Source organism: Balaenoptera physalus, assembly GCF_965194825.1.
Source record: "Balaenoptera physalus genome assembly, chromosome: 8".
NCBI lineage: Eukaryota > Metazoa > Chordata > Mammalia > Artiodactyla > Balaenopteridae > Balaenoptera > Balaenoptera physalus.
In genome coordinates, this window is record NC_138887.1 from 123,808,990 (window position 1) to 123,830,507 (window position 21,518).

The 21,518-nt window shown below is 46.6% G+C and overlaps 1 protein-coding gene across 2 annotated transcripts in view; it reads right to left on the minus strand.

Moving 5' to 3' along the window:
- PTPRN2 (protein tyrosine phosphatase receptor type N2) overlaps positions 1–21,518 on the minus strand; it is a 707,285-nt gene that overhangs the window by 59,525 nt on the left and 626,242 nt on the right. For both annotated transcript variants that reach the window (XM_082472631.1, XM_082472630.1), the window contains one exon: positions 1,181–1,328. In XM_082472631.1, the coding sequence (XP_082328757.1) occupies positions 1,181–1,328 (148 nt within the window). The remainder of the gene's footprint in view (positions 1–1,180; positions 1,329–21,518) is intronic.

The following is a 21,518-nucleotide window of genomic DNA, read 5'->3' on the forward strand; positions in this document are numbered from 1 at the left end:
TCGGGTTGAAGGCTGCTGGGGCACCTGTGTCTGCTCATGCTGTGCCCACAGCCTGCCCGGCCCACGTGACTGCCTGTCAACTCCTCACGGCCCTAAGTGCTCAAGGACGACGGTGTGAGCCCAAGTACGGGCGAGAATGAGACCCCGAGGGCTCAGAAGCAAGCCTCAGATCCCAGAGCAAGAGCCGGGGCTCGCGGCATCTGTACTCCCGCCCGTGGCTCCAGGACTCGGCCGCGAGGCCAAAAGGAAGAAACGGTTCTGTGTTCCGAGGCTGCTGTCGGGGGCCGGCTCAAGGGGTGGTGGTCTCCCTGCCCTTTACGTGAGACGAGTGGATGGACCCAGACACCATCTTACTAAGTGAAGTAACGCAAACAGAGAAAGACAAACGCCATGTGATACCACTTACATGTGGAATCTAAAATATGACCCAAATGGACTTATTTACAAAGCAGAAACAGACCCACAGACATAGAAAACACACTTAAGGTTACCAGAGGGGAAGGTGGGGGGGTAAATTAGGAGCATGGGATTGACATGTACACACTGCCATATATATAAAATAGATCACCAACAAGGACCTGCTGTATAGCACAGGGAACCCTACCCAGTATTTTGCAATAACCTATAAGGGAAAAGAATCTGAAAAAGAATATCTATCTATCTATATCTATCTATCTATCTATCTATCTATCTATCTATCTATCTATCTATCTATCATCTATTATCTATCTATCTATCATCTATCAATCATCTATCTATATATCATCTATCTGCCTATCTATTTATCATCTATCTATATATCATCTATCTATCTGCCTATCTATCATCTATCTATCATCTATCATCTAATCTATCATCTATCTAACATCTATCTATCATCTATCATCTATCTATCATCTATATATATATCATCTATCTATCTGTCTATTTATCTATCTATCCATGTATAACTGAATCACTTTGCTGTACATCTGAAACTAACATGACATTGTAAATCAACTACACCTCAATAAAATAAAAAAAAATAAAGTGAGAGGACGTTTGCTGGCAGAGAAGGCAGACGGGCAGGAGGGGAGGGCGCTGCAGCCGCGCGAGCGCAGCGGAAGGTCCCGGGGGCGGGTGCAGCCCATCCCCAGCGCCGCCGGCCGCCCTCCCGGCCAGAGCCCCGGGCGGTACGTACAGGTCAGCACTGCGGGGCAGCGGTTCTTGGGCACGTTCTCCTCCCTCTGGGCCACGAGCGAGCTGTTGGGCTCGGCCTGGTAGGCACACAGAGCCTCCCACTCCTTCTCCAGGCGGTTCTTGTTCTTCAGGTGGTCCTCCATGTAGGCCTGGAACGGAGAGCGAGAGTCAGGGGCGCCATCCGGGAGGGCGCAGGCCCCTGGCGGTGACGGGGACGCCGGGCGGCCCATGGGGTGCAGCCCACAGTTCACCTGCTGCGGGGGGTAGGGCTGGCTCGGGGGCTGGTACAGGGCCGAGGACTAACCAGACACAGGGGGTGCAGCAAAGCCTGCCCCGTGGTTTGGTGGTTGGTCCAAAGGTGGTCACGATGCGTTTACCACGGTGCCAAGGAGGGCGGTGAGAACACCCAGCCACCGTGAAAACAGACGCACACGCTGCAGACCAGGTCTGATGCGCCAGCCCAGAGGTGGGATGTGTGTCCAGCCAGGAGCGAGGTCACGGGATGGGCGCAGTCAGGGAGGCTTATGGCGCCGCACTTTGTGGGGAGAGGTGTAACATGGGGCGGGGGAGGGGCAGGCATGCGGGCAGGTGTGTCTGGTGCGGCCGGGGACAGAGACCCGAGGGGCCCTGAATGTCTGGCTTGGGCATCCAGGCTCTGCAGTAAGGAGTGAGGGAGGTTTGGGAGCCGGGTCTGCAGGCCCTGCCTCTGTGCGTGGAAACACGTACAGGAGGACCCTGCTCCCTGCAGCAAAGAAGGAACGTGCTCAGATGCACGAAGAAGCTACCACAGTGCTGCACGGAGGACGCGAGCTGGAGCTGGGTTAGAAGACAGGGCCAACAGAAACGTGTTTGCTAGTAACTTCAGTCTGAGAAAGCATCTCAGTAAGTCATGTTCTGCACTCAGTCTCACTTTCTTTTTCCCCATCTCAGGGAACCACTGGTTACCAGCAGACACTATGTTGCAATAATTGCTTGAAATATTTTCAGTGAAAACTACGGAACACGCTGTTTGAAAACTATTATATGTATCCAAGCAAAATCGTGTCCCAGTGGTTTCTCTTGGACAGAAACGGAAACCACACCCTCCCAAGATCCTCCAGAGCCTGGGCCAGGCGCTCCGCCAGGGGTCCCGGTGGGGGCAGCCAGGAGGGGTGGGGACCCTGGGGGGACCCCAGGAGGGGCTGCCGTTTAGTCCCCACGTGAGGGCTGACTATGTGCACAGGCCCCGGTGCAGGGAGGGGGCACAGGTGTCACCAGCGGTGACGAAAATCCTGCCACTCGCCACACACTCGAGGGCAGGGAGCTCAGACGGGGCCTTCGCTGGGGCTGCCCCCGCTCCCGTTTCTGTTGGCACAGAAGTCATTTTTCTTGAAATTGCCTGGCTTTTCTGAACTCACCGGGGGTGATGCATTTAAGACACTGGGCTTCTCTGATGTGCGCAGCGTCACGTGGCTGGCGGTGTTAGAAAACAAAAACAACAAACCAAGTATTTGACCCACAGCTGCTCTGATCTTAATTTGTCAGGCACTTGTCTGTTGGCAGCGATACTAGGAGAACTGGATGGGGAAACAAAGGCCTCCAGAACGTTCCCTCCACAAAGACGCCCGAGCCAGTCCTGCCTACTCACCTTATTGATCTGTTCAGTCCAGAAATGACCGTGATTTTAAGGAAAGCATTTCAAAGGACCAACCCAGGTGGCTTTGTTGTGCCCAAAGGAAATAGTGGGGAAATAGTGGTCTCATTCTCTAATATCTTGCGTGTGGGTTTTCAACTATGCCCGCACAGCAAAATGAAACACACACGCACACACGAGGCCAGGTCTCCAGCGGTCAGGCACCCCGACGTCTGGCCAAAGCTTGCACCCGTTCCACATCACCCCAACCCCCCCGCCAGCCCCCTCGTCCACTCACTGCAGCTGACCTCCCGGCTCGGGTCATCCCCCCACTGCCCTTGGCCACCCCGCTCATCGGCACCCACGCCAGGGGACAGAGAGGCACGGGAAAAGGAAGGAAACTCCACCAGACAGTCGCGCTGGGGTCCCACACTTCTCAGGGAAACGCTGACTACAGCGACCTGAACTGTTTTGTTTTATTCACTCAACAGACACCAACTCAGTCCATGTTGGTCTGGCTGGTGTATCAATGTGCGTGAGCTGAACCAGAGCTTGGAAGCCGGGGGCCTGGTGGGCCATGTTCCAGGGGAGAGGTCACCCTCGGGGCCGCCTGGCCCAGCAGCTGAGGGCCCCCCTGGCAGGTGTGGCTCCGGGAGGGCCAGCGACGGGGCCCTGGGTGACGGTCACATATCCTTCAGCCCCCTGCTCCAGCCGCTTAGGGAACCGGCAGATGGCCTTTTATGCAGAAGACCGAGACTGTGACCATGAACCCCTTTTCAGGGACAGACCATGAGCCTCAGAAGCTCACCCTCGTCAGGACCGGAAACATCGCAGCAGTTCTAAGTCCCCGGCCACCGCCAGCCCCTGGTGCCCACACAACTCACCGGTTTCTTTGGGTGGGGAAGAAGCAAACTTAAGGGCACAATCTAGAAAATGTAAACCACAGACTGCTTTCTTTTGCGACAATCATTATGGAATATCAGATACATATTTCTTGTACCAAAGTTACCCTAATAAGGATGACACTTAAGTTTGGGGAAATACCAACTAGCTTATTATCTAGCTGAAAATATGGTGTGTGGGGCTTCCCTGGTGGCGCAGTGGTTGAGAATCTGCCTGCCAATGCAGGGGACACGGGTTCGAGCCCTGGTCTGGGAAGATCCCACATGCCGCGGAGCAACTGGGCCCGTGAGCCACAACTACTGAGCCTGCGCGTCTGGAGCCTGTGCTCCGCAACAAGAGAGGCCGCGATAGTGAGAGGCCCGCGCATCGCGATGAAGAGTGGCCCCCGCTTGCCGCAACTGGAGAGAGCCCTCGTACAGAAACGAAGACCCAACACAGCCAAAAACAAAAAAATAATAAATAGAAAAATTTACAAAAAAAGGTGTGTGCGGGGGTCCCGGGAAGGAGGGGGTAGTTCTGGGTAAAGTGTACAGTCTCAGTGCTTCTGTGGTTACGTTCCGCAAGACTCGTCAATGTACAGTCTTACAAATGGATGTAAAACGGTTCCTGGCAAAACGATTTGGGATCCTCACTGTTCTTTGGAAAATACTCTGTTCACAACACCCATCATGAACGAATGAGCTTCTTTCAATAAAACGTGATGGATTCTAAAATGATAAACCTTGGCAGGTTTAATCAGGTCTCAAATGTTGTCTGCAAAAGGGGCATCGGATATTATCTTAATTCCTGTAAACTGCAGCTGTTTCAATTTTCATATTTACCTTAACTATGGAAAGTGAAATCGTGCTGGAAGTTCACTTGAATTTCTAAACTTATGGCAAGAAGTATAAACTGGGACTCTAGTACGCAAGCTTGAGTGACACAGGGAGGAAACAGTAGTTATGAACATTGTTACTTTTTTTCATTGAGAAGTAACTCATCTAAAGACACACTTGATTATATTAAAACTGAGATAAATTTTTCATCCTCTCAGCATGTATTACTACAATAGTCTGTGTCTGCCCTGCTCCGGTCATTTCAATTTGACCTGTTCTTTGTTTTTCTATTAGTATTTTTACAAAACATCGTTCACTGTAGTAAATGGACATAATTCCCATCCACGTCTGAGGAGCTTTTGCTCTTTATGTTTGTGGATTAGATGTTTTTCTTCTGAGACATGAGAGTATGTTTCATGTTGTCTGTCAGGAAGCTAGGCCTTGGTAGTAAAATAACGTGTTTTATACAAATACAAAACCTGCCACCATAACTCAATACTATGAGGCCCCTTCTCTTCAAGGATGTGGGAACAGGTGTAGTGATCCTCCCCAGACACCATCACCTCCTGGAATAATTAGGTAAGTTAACATGAAATTTAAACACTATGCACGTTCTTCCCCCAGACTGTAGGTGTTCTAAAAGCTGACATTTAAAATACTTTCATTTAACGTGTGTGTGTGTGTGTGAGAGAGAGAGGGGGGTGGTGTGGTAGGAATGGGAGGAGGGCTTAGTTTTAAAAAAAAAAACCGTAACTTTTTATTCCATAAATAGCACATGTAGAAAATGAAGGAAAGCAGAATGAAAACAGAAGCTGCTGATAACTTCTTCACCTGGAGCTAAACCCTAAGGCCTGTGATAAACTCCACCATTCCTGGCACATGTGTGAGCTGCTTTTTTTTTTTTTTTTTTTCTGTTCTGACAACCGTTGCTTAAGCTTTGGACGACATCGATATTATAGAATTTTCTTATTTAAGTTGAAAAGATGCTGAGATGAGGGTCTTATAGACAGAGAACCGCTGGTGTCCTCCTGCTGCCGTGGCCTCCTCACTACAACCTCCCTCACATCCCCTTTCTGGTTCCTTCACAGGCTGGCATTTCTGGTCACAATACCACCTGCTTCAAAAGCCACCAATGGTGCCCAGATAGCACTATCCTTTGTCCAGACTTCACTTTACTAACCTGCTACTCCGTCCCAATAAGAACACGTCCCACTGTTTGAACCCTCCCCCGTCACCATCATTCTGGACGCTTTCTTCACGCTGATTGTTCTGTCACGAATCTACCCAGAAGTCCAGGTCAGTACAGATGCGTCCTCCGCCTTCACGCCCGTCACTGCCTTCTCTGATCTTGCTTTCCTACAACCCACCCCCCGCCTCAGACACTAGTTGAAAAACTGCATTTCCGTGACGTGGATCCCCGTCTGCTTTGTGGGCACCAGGCCCTCCCTCCTCTCACGAGATCACTTGTTCAGGGTGGGGCCCGTGTCGCATGCACTTAGCACACAGTCAATACGTGTTGAATGATTGATCATAGCCTGCAAAATTCTGTAAGAAATTTGTGTTCCAGATAAAAATTGTATATTGATGACTGGCATGCCAAAAAGTTTGCCATTGAATCTTCTGAAACTTGGAAGAACTGCCCCAAAAATTACCAAAGGACTTCGGAATGTTTCATTAAATATTTCCTGCTGCCTTCTTCCTTTCTGAGTTAGCCAACGAACAGCTTCACAATTCATGTCGAATGGGTGGTTCCATGTCCTAACGTTCCAGTGACAGCCCCAAGGTCACGGCGGTCTCACAGATTTGGAGTGGGGGTGGGGATTCCAAAGGGCTCTTGGCTGGAAGGACACAGCGTTGTGTTTCCATACTCCTGGAGTCTGTCAGGGGAATTTCACTCGAGCTAATTCCAGATAAGCCCTGAGTGCAAAGGTTTCTAAAACCTTCTTGAACTGGGATACTTTTCAAGGGCCTAGGTTTGATGTACTTGCATAAAGATAATCCCCATATCCCGAGGTTTCAGAATATGGGTTTTCCAAGTTTGTAGCCAAACCGGCTGACACTGACCTCGTGACCCCCGACCACGCAACAACATCGTTTACAACAGGCTGAAGATGGACCTGCATTTCTTCTGAGTTTCTTGCTCCTTGAGGATGGCGTCAGCTTTCACAAGACCTATTTTATGAGCTACTGACTCAGTCTAAGGTTTTCCTCTTTAATCTGCCTCTCATTTCTGACTTTATCCTTCCAGCTCCCCAGCTCACATCCCCTTTTCTAGCCCACACAATTAGACCGTTTGGGTAGGAAAATGACCAACTGTTTCTGGGCCAGGAGGACCATATGCCACCTGATGACTTTTCAGGAAATGCTCTCGTGTGTTGAACAAACCACTGGCTTCCACGTTTAATGGAATCATTTTACACAGAATCCCAAACCTGTGGAAGAAAAGTGTTACTGCCATTATAAGGTGGAGACGTGTGTCCACAATTTGTTAATATCACTCAAATATATTCTGCACTGTTTTCTGATCAAATTGTCAGCATCTTCAGGTCAAGAAAGCAATTCCTAGGAATACGGAGCATTTGGGTTATGGAGCATAATAGAGTTTTGTTCATCACAGGAGCACTTTGTATGTTTGGGAGATTAATTTTACCCATCACTCACAGAGTCTTTGTGAATGCCTAAGGGAGCTTTTCCAATAGGAAGGCAACTCTAATAAAATGGAGAAGGCATTCGGCTTGATTTTGAAAGACTTCTTAACAATGTGATAAACAAAAAGGTTTGGTCCCCACACAACGACTTTTTGGGCAAACCATCTAATCTCACTGACCCTTAATTTACTGCTACATAAAAACGGGAATCATAGTACATATTTCTAAGGTGGTTCTGACGCTTGACTGAGTTAATATATCAACTGTACTCTGTAACTATAAAGTATATACAGATGGAAGGGATGGTGATTCTCATTAGAAAATCTCTTAATGTCTCTTCTATATTCTGTGACTACACAGGTCTGGGGACATTCACCATTGTCTAATGATATATGATACGTTGAGTCTCCACAAACAGCAGCCGCCGACCGCAGCTTGAGTGTAGAATTTGAGGGGCGTCAGCATGGACAGACGTTGTTGTCGGTGTGGCCAACCTTCCCGGATACTATTAAAGGGATGAGAAGCAATGCCGCTAAGTACATAGTTCGTGGTTTCAACACTGCTTCTGATCTACAAGGGACAGTGGTCCTTCTAACAAACCCGCAGTTTCCTCACCGCGTGCATCAGGGCCGGTCCTGGAGCTCATCCCTTCTACGTGCTTCTCGTCGCTGGTTTAAGAGGGAGGCATTTCCTGACCAGTCTCGAGGAGTCACTGGAAACGCCAGTTTAGGAGATGATGAACGTGAAGTTGAACTGCTGATTTCTGGTGTGGAAAGAGCTCGCGATGCTGTGTGGGGCTGTGCCCTGGCACCTCAGATCATGTCGGGATCTGGACTGTTTCACGGGCACCATTTTACTAGCGTCAACATCAAGGATCAGTTTTCAGGGTCACAAGGAAAGAATCCCACTTACTAAAATCTTCTATTTCACCACATGCAACAAGGGCTTCGGATCATGATTGCTCTAAGAACAGCCGAGGGCACCTGGCTCCGCAGCCCCCCTGGCCGCCTCCGTGCTGCAGGACAGGCGTGCTGCTGTCCGTCTCTGAATGCTGGGAGGGTGGGTCTGGAGAGCTGTGCAAGTTCGTTTGAATCCAGCCTGCGGAGCTGGGGTCCCGGCTGCCAAAGTGCTCAACCAAACCCACGTGGAGTGGCCGCGAGAGCCCCGGTGGACAACACGGTTTTAGCTCTGTTAAAAGGCACAGAAATGATGTATTCTGGCATCTCTTACCACTAGCAATGAGAGGGTGACATACTGGGAGGGGCAAGAGGACTTATTAAAGAGAATAATGAAAATAAGCTTTTAACACAAAATACTAGAACTCATAAGGATGGTGGACCATTGCTGAAAACAAGCAAACTAAGATCCAGTTGGCACCATGTCGCATTGATCAATACAGACGGAAACCAGTAATGTCAACATCAAACCGTGTCTGCACAGATCTTTGGAGACTTCTATTGCTTTGTGAGTCTTTAGACATGAAACAAGTAGAAACTGTCCCAGCGAAAGTTCATTTCACAATGATGCTGCCAGAAACAAGCTTCTTCCGCTGAGGAGCAGGTGTAGTAAAGGAAGGTGGGTTTTTGGAAGATCCAATTATTATTAGGAAAGCGTTGTCTCTATTCCCTTCTCTGTTTGGGTGCCTATTACAACAATCAAACCTTTTGTTAGAATAAGAATACAGCCATTTACGTTTCCTTTCCTTGTGAGGGGACCATACCTTGGTGCTTTAAAATCAGGTAGAGTTAGATGAATGCTTTTAAAAGCAGCAGTAAGCCGCTTCTGCTGGCATCTGGGGAGATGATGACCTTTTTTCCTTTAAAAATAAACATTGTTGGGGGGCTTCCCTGGAGGCACAGTGGTTTAGAATCTGCCTGCCAATGCAGGGGATACGGGTTCGAGCCCTGGTCTGGGAAGATCCCAAATGCCGCGGAGCAACTGGGCCCGTGAGCCACAATTACTGAGCCTGCGCGTCTGGAGCCTGTGCTCCACAACAAGAGAGGCCGCGATAGTGAGAGGCCCACGCACCGCGATGAAGAGTGGCTCCCGCTTGCCGCAACTAGAGAAAGCCCTCGCACAGAAACGAAGACCCAACACAGCCAAAAATAAATAAATTAATTAATTAAAAAACAAAACAAAACGAAACAAAAAAAAAAATTGTCACCCGTCTTCATTAATACATTAAAAGGAAATGTTTATGCTACATGTTTGAATTCCAAAAGTAAGACATTTAAATTCCAAGCAAAAAATATGAAAAGATGAAAGGAGAAATTAGATGGGGTTAATTGTCTGGGCTTAGCACATATGGACACAGAGATGCGGGAAGAGCAAACGGCTTGATGAAAAAGGTATTTTGGTTGTCTATAGATTGCTGCATCTGGCATATTTTAAATGTTATTTATTAATATTATGCATCAGGCAGGCTAAGATATTTGGAATTAGAAATTCAAAGTAGCCCGTTCAAGCTCAAGGAAGGACAGATACGGTTAAATGATCAGAGGGTAGTTTTGCTGTTTCTTAGCTTAGGAAAGATTTGCTTGAAATGGAATCACAAACCATACAATTGTATTCGAAATACCATCTGACTGCAATAAAAATAACAAATGAAGCTCCGCACCCGGCGACTCGCCCTCTGTTCTCACACCTGCCCAACATGCCCAACGTCGCACCTGTCGTGGGGCTCCTTGTCTCACCGGATAGTTAGTTAAACACGCAGCGCTTTATTGCCTTCAAACGAGGAAACTAAGATGCAGACCAGCTATGCACACATCATATTAAAAAAAAAGGAAAACACGCAGACCCAGACCAGGCCAGCTCAGCGCACGGCCCTGCGTTGGCAGCGTGCGGTCACTTGGGAAAAGTCAGCACTGTTTGGAATCCAGCCTCTGGGTCACGTGTACTAAGCCTCAAGGAGTAGGAGCGGGAGCAAAGGAATTAGAAAGAATAAATGAAAGACCATTCACGCGGTCTTTTCTCTTTTTATTACATTTTTGGTATCACCTCCGTGGAAATTTGTTTTTGAGGAGGAAGCACTCCCACGTGAACTTGCAGTGGGCAATTCGCTTCCCTTATCCTAGTGAATTGGGACGTGGTTAAAACCAGATGAAATTGACCAGCAAAAAGCACCGGGCGTGGGCAGCAGAACTGGCTTCACTGATAAATGTGAATCAATGCCGTTTCTTCCAAATCCTTCCTCCGAAAGCTCTGTCTCTCAAGCTGAGCTGTTTTGAAGACCGCATAGAATCTTTGCAGGCCCAGCGACCCCTGAAAACTGTTCTCACGCTGTCTCAGTGTGATTTAGAAACGCGCTCCCGTTCTTTGTGTGGTAACCAAGCAGGCTGTGCAGTGATAGAGATTTTAAATTGTTAAAATAGTAGAGAAAAGTTCATATGCTTCCAAATGCAAAGCCTTTAAGAGAAAGTCCCCAACTTAACACTCATTTTAGGCGGAGACAGTGAGCAAGGAAAAGCCCAGGACAGAGAAGCAGCATAGAAGGAGAAACAGAATACGCTGCGTTGGTTTGGAGGCTGTGAACCGTGGATTATCTTGTTTTGTTTAAAATCCTTTTTCTAGTTGAAAAATAAAATACGTGGAAGAGCTAAGAAAACAAACAAAAGCTTTAAAGCAGCGGTCCCCAACCTTTTTTGGCACCAGGGACCAGTTTCGTGGAAGACAATTTTTCCACGGATGGGGTGAGGGGCATTACATTTATTGTGTGCTTTATTTCTATTATTATTACATTGTAACATATAATGAAATAATTATACCACTCACCATAATGCAGAATCAGTGGGAGCCCTGAGCTTGTTTTCACTTGCCACTCACTGATAGCATTTTGATATGAGTCTGCAAGCAATTGATCTATGATGGTCTCTATGCAGTCAAACCTCTCTGCTAATGATAATCTGTATTTGCCGCTGCTCCCCAGCACTAATATTACTGCCTCAGCTCCACCTCAGATCATCAGGCATTAGATTCTCATAGGGATCACACAACCTAGATCCCTCGCATACGCAGTTCACAGTAGGGTCCACGCTCCTATGAGAATCTAGTGCTGCCGCTGATCTGACAGCAGGTGGAGCTCAGGCGGAAACGCGAGCAATGGGGAGCGGCTGTAAATACAGATGAAGCTTCACTCGCTTGCCCGCCGCTCACCTCCTGCTGTGCGGCCCGGGTCCCTAACAAGCCACGGAATGGTACTGGTCTGTGGCCCACGGGTTGGGGACCCCTGCCTTAAAGAACACCACGTGTTTTTACAAAGTACTGCTGGGACAGCTTCCCCGAGAACAAGTTCCTTGCTCCTATGTGGCACTGAGACGGGGTGCATGCACCCCATGTGCTTTTGGAAGCGTGAGGAGAAGGAAAAGGCAACTCCTAACCAAGCAGTGAGTTAAGAGGACATGAAAACTAGTTAAATCTCTATTTTGTAGAGCTTAACTAATTGGAATCTTCAATTACTATATTTTTATTATAATAATTTTGAGTTTTGGTATTCTAAATCTAGAAGAGTCCAGAACTGCGAGAAAGCATACCGATTGTAACAGAGAGTTTTCTGAATGACCTGCAGGGTGTTTCCTGGGGTCAGGAACCCCTGAGCCTAGCCTCCAGGTCGTCTCCATGGAGGGCTGTGCCCGTGAGAGATGCTCTCAAAGGCCCTCGTGCACTAAATCACGTGCTCATCAAATCTCTTTGTGACCGGCACTCGACTTAATTTATAGATTTATGGAAAAGGAAAATCACAATTTTATGAAGACTTACAACTGAAACCCTGGTGGAAAATGTTAATAATGGACACATTCCGTTCCAGAAATGTTCTAATTAGTAAACTTTAAAAAATAAGTAATTTTGTCCTTACCACCTCCTCTTCCTAAATAAGGGAAAGGCTCGTTCTTTTATACGACTGAGAGTTTGTTTCATGCTGGGTGCTTCAGTGCGAAATAATTTCGGGTGTGTGCGTAGGAGAGGGTGACAAAGGTCTTCTGCAGAAATGCTGAGAGAGAAGCCACGTGATAATAGTAACGACAACAATAACTTCACTTCGTATTTTCGGGCTGTCATTTTCAAGAAGCTCAAAGAATTTTAAACGAGCAATTTGATGAACCTTATTATCTTATTTAACATCTTAAAAATTAAGGTTATGTGAACATAGGCAAAATACAAAGGTGAATGCTTATAAGCAATGGAAGATAATTAAGAGACTTATACCCTATTTCCATAAACGTACAGCTATTTATATTTAAACTGAAGACAAAAGAGGTTTGCCTGGCATTCTGAGTGAAACCTGGATTCCGCCTCTGTGGAAGAGAGAGTTAGGAGTTGCAGTGTTATTTCAGACTCCCACTCATCTGTTGGTGGGTTTGGCCATTTATCTGTTCATTCAACTACCTTCATCAAAAGCGTATCGTATGAGCTGGGGATGTCGTACGTTCTGAGGATCCAGCAGGCAGCTGGTCGGAAACACTGTCCTCACGGGGCTGATGCTTTAGCTGGAGAACAGACCACACACCAGCAGCTAAACAGAATTTAGAAAGGTAACTTCAGACAACAGTAAGTGGTAAGAGGATGTAAAGGCGACTGGGGTGTAGGGCAGTGTGAAGAGTCCAGGAAGGGAGGTCCCTCCTGAAAGATGGGAAGGGCCGGAGGCGCAGAGGACGGTGGGTGTGTTCCAGGAGAGAGAAGGTCCTGGGGGGGAATGGGCCCAGCAGTTCTGAATTGGAGAGGAGGCCGGGGTGGCCGGGGCCACGGGAGCTTGAAAGCCAGGGCGGCTTTCATACAGGGAGGGGTCTGAGGCTTATCTCAAGAGCAACGTGAAGCCCGCGGGGAGCTTCGCGCAGAAGAGGCACGTGACGATAAAGACAATTTGGAAAGGTCACGCCAGCTCCGGGCAGGGACTGAGGACACCAGCTGGACATTCCCGCAAGGGAGCTCAGGGGCTGGGATTCGGGGGACGACAGTGCAGGCAGAACTGCCAGGATTTACTAACAGAGCAAATTAGAGGATTTGAGTTGGTTTAATACAGATTCCGCTCATTTCGTTATCCAGCCTGCTCTTCCTTACTCTCCTAAACGCCTGCAAACTTAGTAATTGTCTGAACCCCCTACCCCTCACACAACCACAGTGAGGAAAGATTTCATCTCAGAAACAGGGTCGCAGCCTAAGTTCACCAGAAGTGAAAAATCTGGGTAGAAATCTGAAAATTCCATCAACAACCCTGATATTTCTAACAATCTTCATGCTTTGTTACCTGGATGAAATGTTCAGATATTTGATGAGACTAGTTTTTATCTTAGCTGTTCTACAAAATCTCACTGAAGATCAGTTTGCCCAAAGTACCACGGAAAACTACCAGCCAATAGCTTAACCCAAACTTAACATGTAAAATCAATCGAACAACTAAACCAATGTGGAATATTTAGGTATACTTACACAAATAAGGCAACTATTGAAATACAAAGGTGTGCGAGCACGTGTGCATCTCCAAACACAAACGCAGCCACGTCAGAAGCACGAAGCAAGCAGTCACGGTCCCGGGGAGCAAATTCTCCCCTGGTGGGTCGGAAATACTGATCAGCTCTTTCAGATCACCTGGGTTCCACGTATTAAATTCCCACAGCAATCACGGACTGGTTCCCAGATGACACAAAATACAGCCTCTGAGAGAGTCGCACACTGGAGTAACATAGGCCCAGTGCATTCGGACATACTCAGATGAAACCAAGATGATACTAGGTGTGAGAAAACGAGGACTTTTAAGACACGACAAGAGTGCACACCTGTACAGGTGTCATCGGCTGCTGGCTCTCCTTGGGTGCCACGTGGGAGGGAGCCCAGCTGCTTTCTCCAGCCTGGTTCTCCCAGAGAACCACCCAGAGCTCGCGCCCAGCTGCTTTCTCCAGCCTGCGTGGGGCTCCAGCAGGACCGTGAGCCCAGAGCACGCGTGGGATCCGCCCCAGGCCCTAAAGGCGACGTCCCTGCCAGACCAACCTTCCAGAGCTTCTGGAAATCTGAACATTGCCTTTCTCCTGTTCACAGGACACCGGGCTCTAACTGGGTGACGCTATAAACTGGGTATTTTAGTCCCTGCCATCAACTCAGTGGGAAAAACCAGGACAAATAAAGGAAAGATGCGTTTCCAGGCGCTGACAGTGAGCCCGTTGTTTGACCCCTCATGGCCTCTCCAGCATCTGGTGCAGAGCCTGCACGGCCTAGGTGCTCAAGAAACGCTTCCTGGATGGATGAAGGCTGCGTCACCCACTGAACCCTGCCTGGAGAAGAGGCCCAGCTCCCGCAGCCTCTGACTCAGCCCCGGAGCCAAGGCCAAGGCTGCACGGCGGACACGTGGGCGTAAGTGACCGCCAGGGTCACCTTGAGAGACGTGGAACCACGGAGGCCCCGCCAATGTGGAAAAATGGGTCTCAGGGCTTCGTTTTACAGTTTTCTTCAACAATATTTACTGTTTACAATCTTAAATCGAATGAGCACTCAGCAGAGGGAAAGGCAGACTTCTATGCTATTAAACAAATTTTAATTTCTTGCAGAATACCCTCATATATTGTATTTTTTTCTGCCTCGCTTTTTTCTCTGGCTACCTTACCAACCCTCTCACCTTCGCCAGGATGTTTGGGGATATTGCATAATCTATTCCTGGGATGCATGAGCAGCTCTGGAGCCTATAAAATATTCATTCGCTTTCAAAAATATTTGCACCCTGCTGTCAAACGTGGATAGATTCATGTGGAGTATTGGAAAATGCCTATTTTAATGGCAAATGCTTTCCTCAGACCTCTCTTTCCACTAAAACATTTTCTTCAAAATTATTTTCATAAGATGAACAATTTCAACATTAGCGGCTAATCCCATTTCATTTAAAACTCTGCTGATAAAATTCTTTGCTTGTCATTCAAATAGTAAGTAATAATTATAGATTTGAGGCTCCCATCTCTGGATTCATTAACGGTAAATTGCATGGAAGTCTGAAGCATAAGGCAGCTTTGATACATCTCAAAATGCAATTTCCATAGCTTCCCTTGGCTATGTACAATTAATTATACAGTTAATATGGGAAATATGTTAATGAAAGAAACATTATTCATCCAGACCACCTGCCTTTACCAAATATCTTTTGTGTGCTTCTCTTCTTTTTGTACTTTTGGTCTACAAACAGTAAAAAAAACACCCTCACAATTGATAATGTGGTGATTTTAAATATCAGTCTGCCAGGCTGCAGCTACTTCCATTAACACAAGTCTAAAGAAAAATTAGTTCAAGTTCGTGATATTTCTACTAATTTCTGCCTTTTAGCAGTTTAAGATGTCTATCCATGGCATTTTAAACGCCTAAAATAGCTGTTTATCAAACAAAAAATTACTATTAAGTTGTCTTATTCCTACCAACGATATACTCATCTTCATAGATCAACGGAGAACACTGGAAAACTGAGAAGAAACTGCAAGAAAGATGAAGAGATAAACCCCAATCATTCTGAATAGATTAAACTCTCCTAAATCATTTCTCATCCATTGTAAACCTCTGTGCTTAACGATAATTAAATCCTCTCTTCTTTGGATAATCAAAGTTTGTCTATAGATGGTTTAGTGCAGAAGCCAATGTTAACCTTTACAAAGAAAAGTTAATGTTTCTGAGACTTTGATGTGGAAGAGAAATCAGAATAGTTTAACTAGAAAAGTAAACTGTCTGGCTAAAGCTACGTTTCTGTTTACTTTTTATAAATTACTCAGACAGTATGTAAAAATGCATTTGCAAGTGTTAGTTTTACAACAAATTTTTATTATATAGACTAATAAAAAGTCTTTATTCAATGAGAAAATAAGAATTTGATTCCAACCTCAATCATGTCTTTTTGACATATGAAAAATATTTTCAGCCATGAGTTATTCAGAAATTCCATTTATGTTCAAAATGCAGTTGGAAACCAACTTTAGATTCCAGAGTTGATAGGAAATAAGAGGAAAAAAGAATCATGATAATGCAGTTTTAAGATAACCAACCCTCAAAGGTCTTCTAATACAGAAACAAACTCTAGGAGACAAAAGAATCTCCAAATCGACCTCCCTGCTACTTCTAGCATGTGGGGGAGGGGTGGTACCTGATGGGTAACCCTCCCCGCCCCAGACAAGAAGTTGAGCGATGAAGAAATCATTTACATTTTCACTGTCGTTCAGTGACTTGGGCAGTGTTTCCTTAAGATCTTCTTGAAAAGCAGTTTTGAATAATGTTTCTATATGTGTGTACCAGCAGATCCATGTGTTTAAAGGGGCCATCCATCCATGCCTCCCCAACCAGATGGTCACCTACAAAATTCAAGCGGCCAATTCCAAGTCACAATTATAAGAGCAGATTCTCTCTAAGACCCAACACCTTCACTATCACCCAACTGACATGAAAAAGCCCAGAGGAGACAATTTTCACTCGAAAGATGACGACAGCGGTTTAACAGGGAAACCTTTCAGGAAGAGGAAGGAGGAGGGATGGTTGCTTAGCAACACACAGACAGCATCTCGTGCACCACAAAGCAGTAGGTCTTTTCTTAGCAGCAGCCTTTTCTGTTCTGTACCAATGATGTACTCATTATGATTTTCTGATGAAGTTTTTAGGAAGAATAAAGAATTCCAGCGAGTGCAGTAAAGGTTACCTAGGACAGCAACACAGGCACGAATTTTCTCTTCCATATCCATATGGGAAATTCTGGATTCTACAGCACATTATTAGAAAATATTTGCAGACGTTCTAAAAGTGCCCTTTGGAAGTAGAATGTTTGGTTTTTAATTTCCTAAAACTAACAGGCTACATGCTCGTGAGCAATAATACGAGAATGGGGGAATAGAAATGACACCAAAACAGGAAAAGCTCATACAAGACACAAAAATTTATCTTCTCTTCACCAACCAAAATTGTTAAAAGGGAATGAAGCCTAGAATGTCCATCTCCTCTCTTTTCCCAGACCTTCCAACCAGCAGTGAAATAGCTAAAATACAGTGAAGAAAAAGGAAAAATGAATATTCAATAGTTAGCCACAGCAACCAGGAGCTGGTTGACAAGTGTTCTTTGTGCAATTGCTTTGAAATGGGGAGTTCAAAGTAGAAGAGAGGAGAGTTGATCTATCAAAAATTATTTTCACTTTTTAGGGTGAAAAGTTAAGAGATAAGACTATCAAATGTATTTTTCATCTCTCCCCAGTTCAGCTGCCAATCATATTGTGTGCTGCCCAAATTACACGCCCACGAGTTCTCAAGGTTTGATGGGTGAAGCGGGAGGATTATCAGATGTCACCCATCTTGCTCTTCCATTCCAGCACAACCCAGCTACAGAACCGGTACCCACCCCTCCTGACAGCTGCCTTGATCATCACTGCAAAACACGCACCACTGGAATTTCTCCATGGCTACCAGCCCCTAGCATTTGGGCTCCACTCATCTGCCCACCTGCCTGCTGACCAAGGTGCCTGTCCATGCACACCCACAGAGAGCTTATGCTGCACACACAGGTGTGCAGGCACTTCCTGAAGCAAGGTGACCCCTTTGCTCACGTACAAAAGGGAAGTGTGGGAACTGGCCTGAACGAGATGGCTGATCACTCTCTTTGATCACAGGGACCCACCTTGAGGTGTCTTTCTTTATTATGCAGAACATGAAGTTGGGTCTTAGATATGACTGTCAAGGGGACATGAAATTAACTGGTAGCAGCATCTGCACTGTGTTTAACCTGCAATGAGTCTCACGTTCCCGGAGACAAGAAGAACGGGGTAAACTGAAGGGCCTCCTCTATAAGATGTCTAGAGACGCTGTGTAAACGGCATGGTCTGCCTTTCACAAAATTAAGGGAAATCCCCAGGAATCCACATGAAGAGGGAGGTACGTGACCTGAAGTCACTCAAGCCTTTGAGGGAGGGGCAGGGCCAAACAATTTCCTGTACCTCAGCCCCGGGCTCTGGGCTTCCACTGTCCACGTGGGGCCTTAGGGAAATCTGGCATGCAGGAGTCAGGGGGCTGGATGTGAGACCACACATGAACCAGGACCCTCAGAAGACCACGCCGTCAATGAAAACATTTGTTCAGGCCGCAAGAAAGCTTACTTGTCTCCACATGGATTCAAGATGGGAAGACATTTGGACCCTGGGCCTCACCTGGGATTGAGGGTCAAATTTACAATATATACATCATCTGGGAATCTCTGAGTGGGGAATTGATGGAAAGATGGTCCTGGTTTAATGATAGCCTGGAGTGGCTAGAATATCAATCTCAAAACCTCTCTTTTGAGGTTAACACAAAATTCTGAGAGATAGAGCCCCACTTACGAGGAGCTTATAATCTGAAATTACAGAACCCACCAGACGGCAAACATACCCAAGTGCAGTTTCGATTCATAGGAACTTAGACAATAGAAGTATTAGATGGAAACAACCAAATGCTACATTTATAAGAACTGAAGATATTAAAGGAGGATTGACGATATAAGACAAGAACAACACAGCAGACGGATTTAAAAAAGAACAACGTAACAACTGCAAATGAAAAGTGTACTCCTGGAGATGACAGGCACAATGGATGGATTGCACAGTAGACTAGACTCTGCTGAAGAGAAACAGGGCATACTAGATGGCAGGTCTGTCTGAGGAAATTCCCTGGAATGCAGGGTAGAGGGATAAAGAGAGAAAATACGGAAGGGAGAGTAAGAACGCCCAACATTTTCTACTAGAGGAGAGAACTGAGAGAATGGAAGACAGTCAAATTTAAACTGTAAATGGTGTGTCATTTTCTAGAATTGATGGAAGATAGCAATTCTCTGATTCAGGAATCATAGTAAGTCCTGAGCCAAAAACAAAACAAACTAAAAAACAACCCCTCCCCGCCCGCAAAAAACCCATATATAATAAAATAGGTCCACACCAAGACAAGGCACAAAGAAGTTCCAGAACAACAGAGGTGTAGAATTCAGGAAGAAAGTAAGATGACCCCTGAAGGAACAGCCCCTGGACCAGCAACCAACAGCCTTTTCAACAGCTACGGCATCAAAGGCAAGAAAACAGTATTTTTAAAGTAATGAGAGAAAATTAACTAGAATTTGATCCTTGTCTATTCTATCATGCAAGTGTGGGGATTAATTAAAGACATTTTCAGACAAAGACAGGGAGACTTTCCTATTAAAAGACTGAAAGAAGGATATAGTTTTGGAAAAGAGGAGATTTTAATCAAAACAAAGAACTGAGAAGTAAGGCATGATGGTGATGAAAAAAAATAACAGTCAATCTGAACAAGTGCTGACTATGAAAATCAGTAATAAAAATGGTTAATTTAAGGATATGAATGTTAAGGTGAAACTAAAATACTGGGCAATGACAATACGTGTGTCAGAGGGAGATGCCGGGTTCAGAGTCGGAGATTCTGGGTTTACTTGGGAGGAGGGCAGAGCTATGCTCGTCAAAATGATGAGGACAGGTATTAAATTATAACTGCTGAGCCAGTAGAGGGGAAAGAGGGGATAAGGCCAATGCCGTCACCCCAGCAGTGGTTAGGAAACGAGGCACTCAGTTCCTGCTTGTCTGTCACCAGGGCCCTCACCCTCTGGCAGACGCCCTCAAGTAAGTGGACAAACCAATAACCAGGTGTCACTTTTCTCGTCCAAGAAGCCGCAGTGGCCACACACGGATGGGACACAGCCCCTCATGCTGGCGCTCCAGCCGCCCCACGTCTGGCCCAGGGTCACGGCCACTCGAGGCTGCGTGCGTGTCCTGTTCCTCCCACGGACTCTCGCCCTGTGAGCGGAATCAGGGTTCCTGGAGGGGCTGTGACCTTCCCTGCTGTCTCCTGCCCGCCCCAGGACAGCTGTTCCTCCCTGACCAGGCCCCCCAGGACGGAGACGTCTCCCAGCAAAGCAACGTGATGGGCACTTGGCTGAGTCTAGTGTGTTCTGGCCGTGCCCCCCTCCTCATTTCAAGTAGACTGAAAACTTCTCAGGGGTAACACACCGACCATCGACTTCACTCAGGCACTCAGGAAACTTCTACTGAAAACCCCCCTGTGTCCAAGAGCTGTGCCAGATGCCAAGCATAGAAAGGTGAGCAAAAGTGGTCCACTGATGAATTACTGGCGAAACCCTATGGTTTAGTGCAATTTCAAAAGCTACATATTATATACTATTAATTTTACACCCGAGTCTGTACATGAACAATCAGATCATTCTGCCCTGGGCCTGGACTGATACTGCTGTCACTCCGTTCCCAAGAGGAAGCCGATGGGCTGGAAGAATGTAGCCTCTTTTCTGGGCATCCCATCAGGTTTATTTGAGGGGGGTCCCAGTAGGCCACCGGGCACTCAGGAAACATTTCTTGTTCATATGTATGAACGGACACTTTCCGAGTGCCATTTGGACACCAGTTTCAATTTTTTCCCCTCAGAAACATTAACTCACAGACTTACTACCAAATTTAGTGTTTGATTATTCCATTTAATTCAACAAATACCAACTGGATGCTTGATCCTACTCTATGTTACCCTATCTTCTCACCAGCAGAAGGTCTAACATGCAAGGAAACCATTCTAGTAGCATCATTCTAGCACTTTAAACGATAAATCAGATTTTTAAAAATAACATGGCAAGTTGCATCCCTCATCAAAAATATAATAAGTAGTTCTGCACTCCCCCAAGACTGGGCAGTGGAAACGGAACTCGCTGCCTTGTATCAACACCAACCTGTCACGAGTCACTGACGCTGCAGATGCCAGAGGAGCCCTGGTGCCGAGGGGCCGGCCGAGTGTGGGCAGCAGACACGATCACAGCCCCTCAGCACAGGCTGCACCCCAGCGGCCAGGGCCCTCGGGAGGGGCTGCAGGCCGGCTCTCCGAGTCCACGGCTGACTCCCACGTGTGGACTAATAAATGGGCACGGAAGACAGACAAGAGTGAACTAGTTTCATTCCGACACCACGTTAGTAAACTCGCGTTGGCATCCGTGGTTGGTGCCATGTAACACGGAGAACTCCTGCCCCCGGGGTGGGCATCCCCACGGGACACTTCAAAAACCATTCTTGGAAGGAACAATAATTGGCTCCCCAAATTATGAAAAGTCCCACGTGGCTAGAGAAATGTAAACTAAACTGCTTTGAAATAGCATTTCCACTCACCAGTGGAAGATGCAAGCTGGCCAGTACCCGAGCCTCAGGAGGGCCTGGGGATACAGTGCCACTTTCTGCGTAGTTGGTGGCAGCATCAATTAGTCAAACGTTCTGGCAGGAAACTTGGCGATGCCTCTCCAAATAAACAACAAGACCTAGGTTCTTCCAGAAATTCAACCTACAATTATTTTTACACATGCTGTGATGCTGCAGTGGCCAAGTCTGAAAAT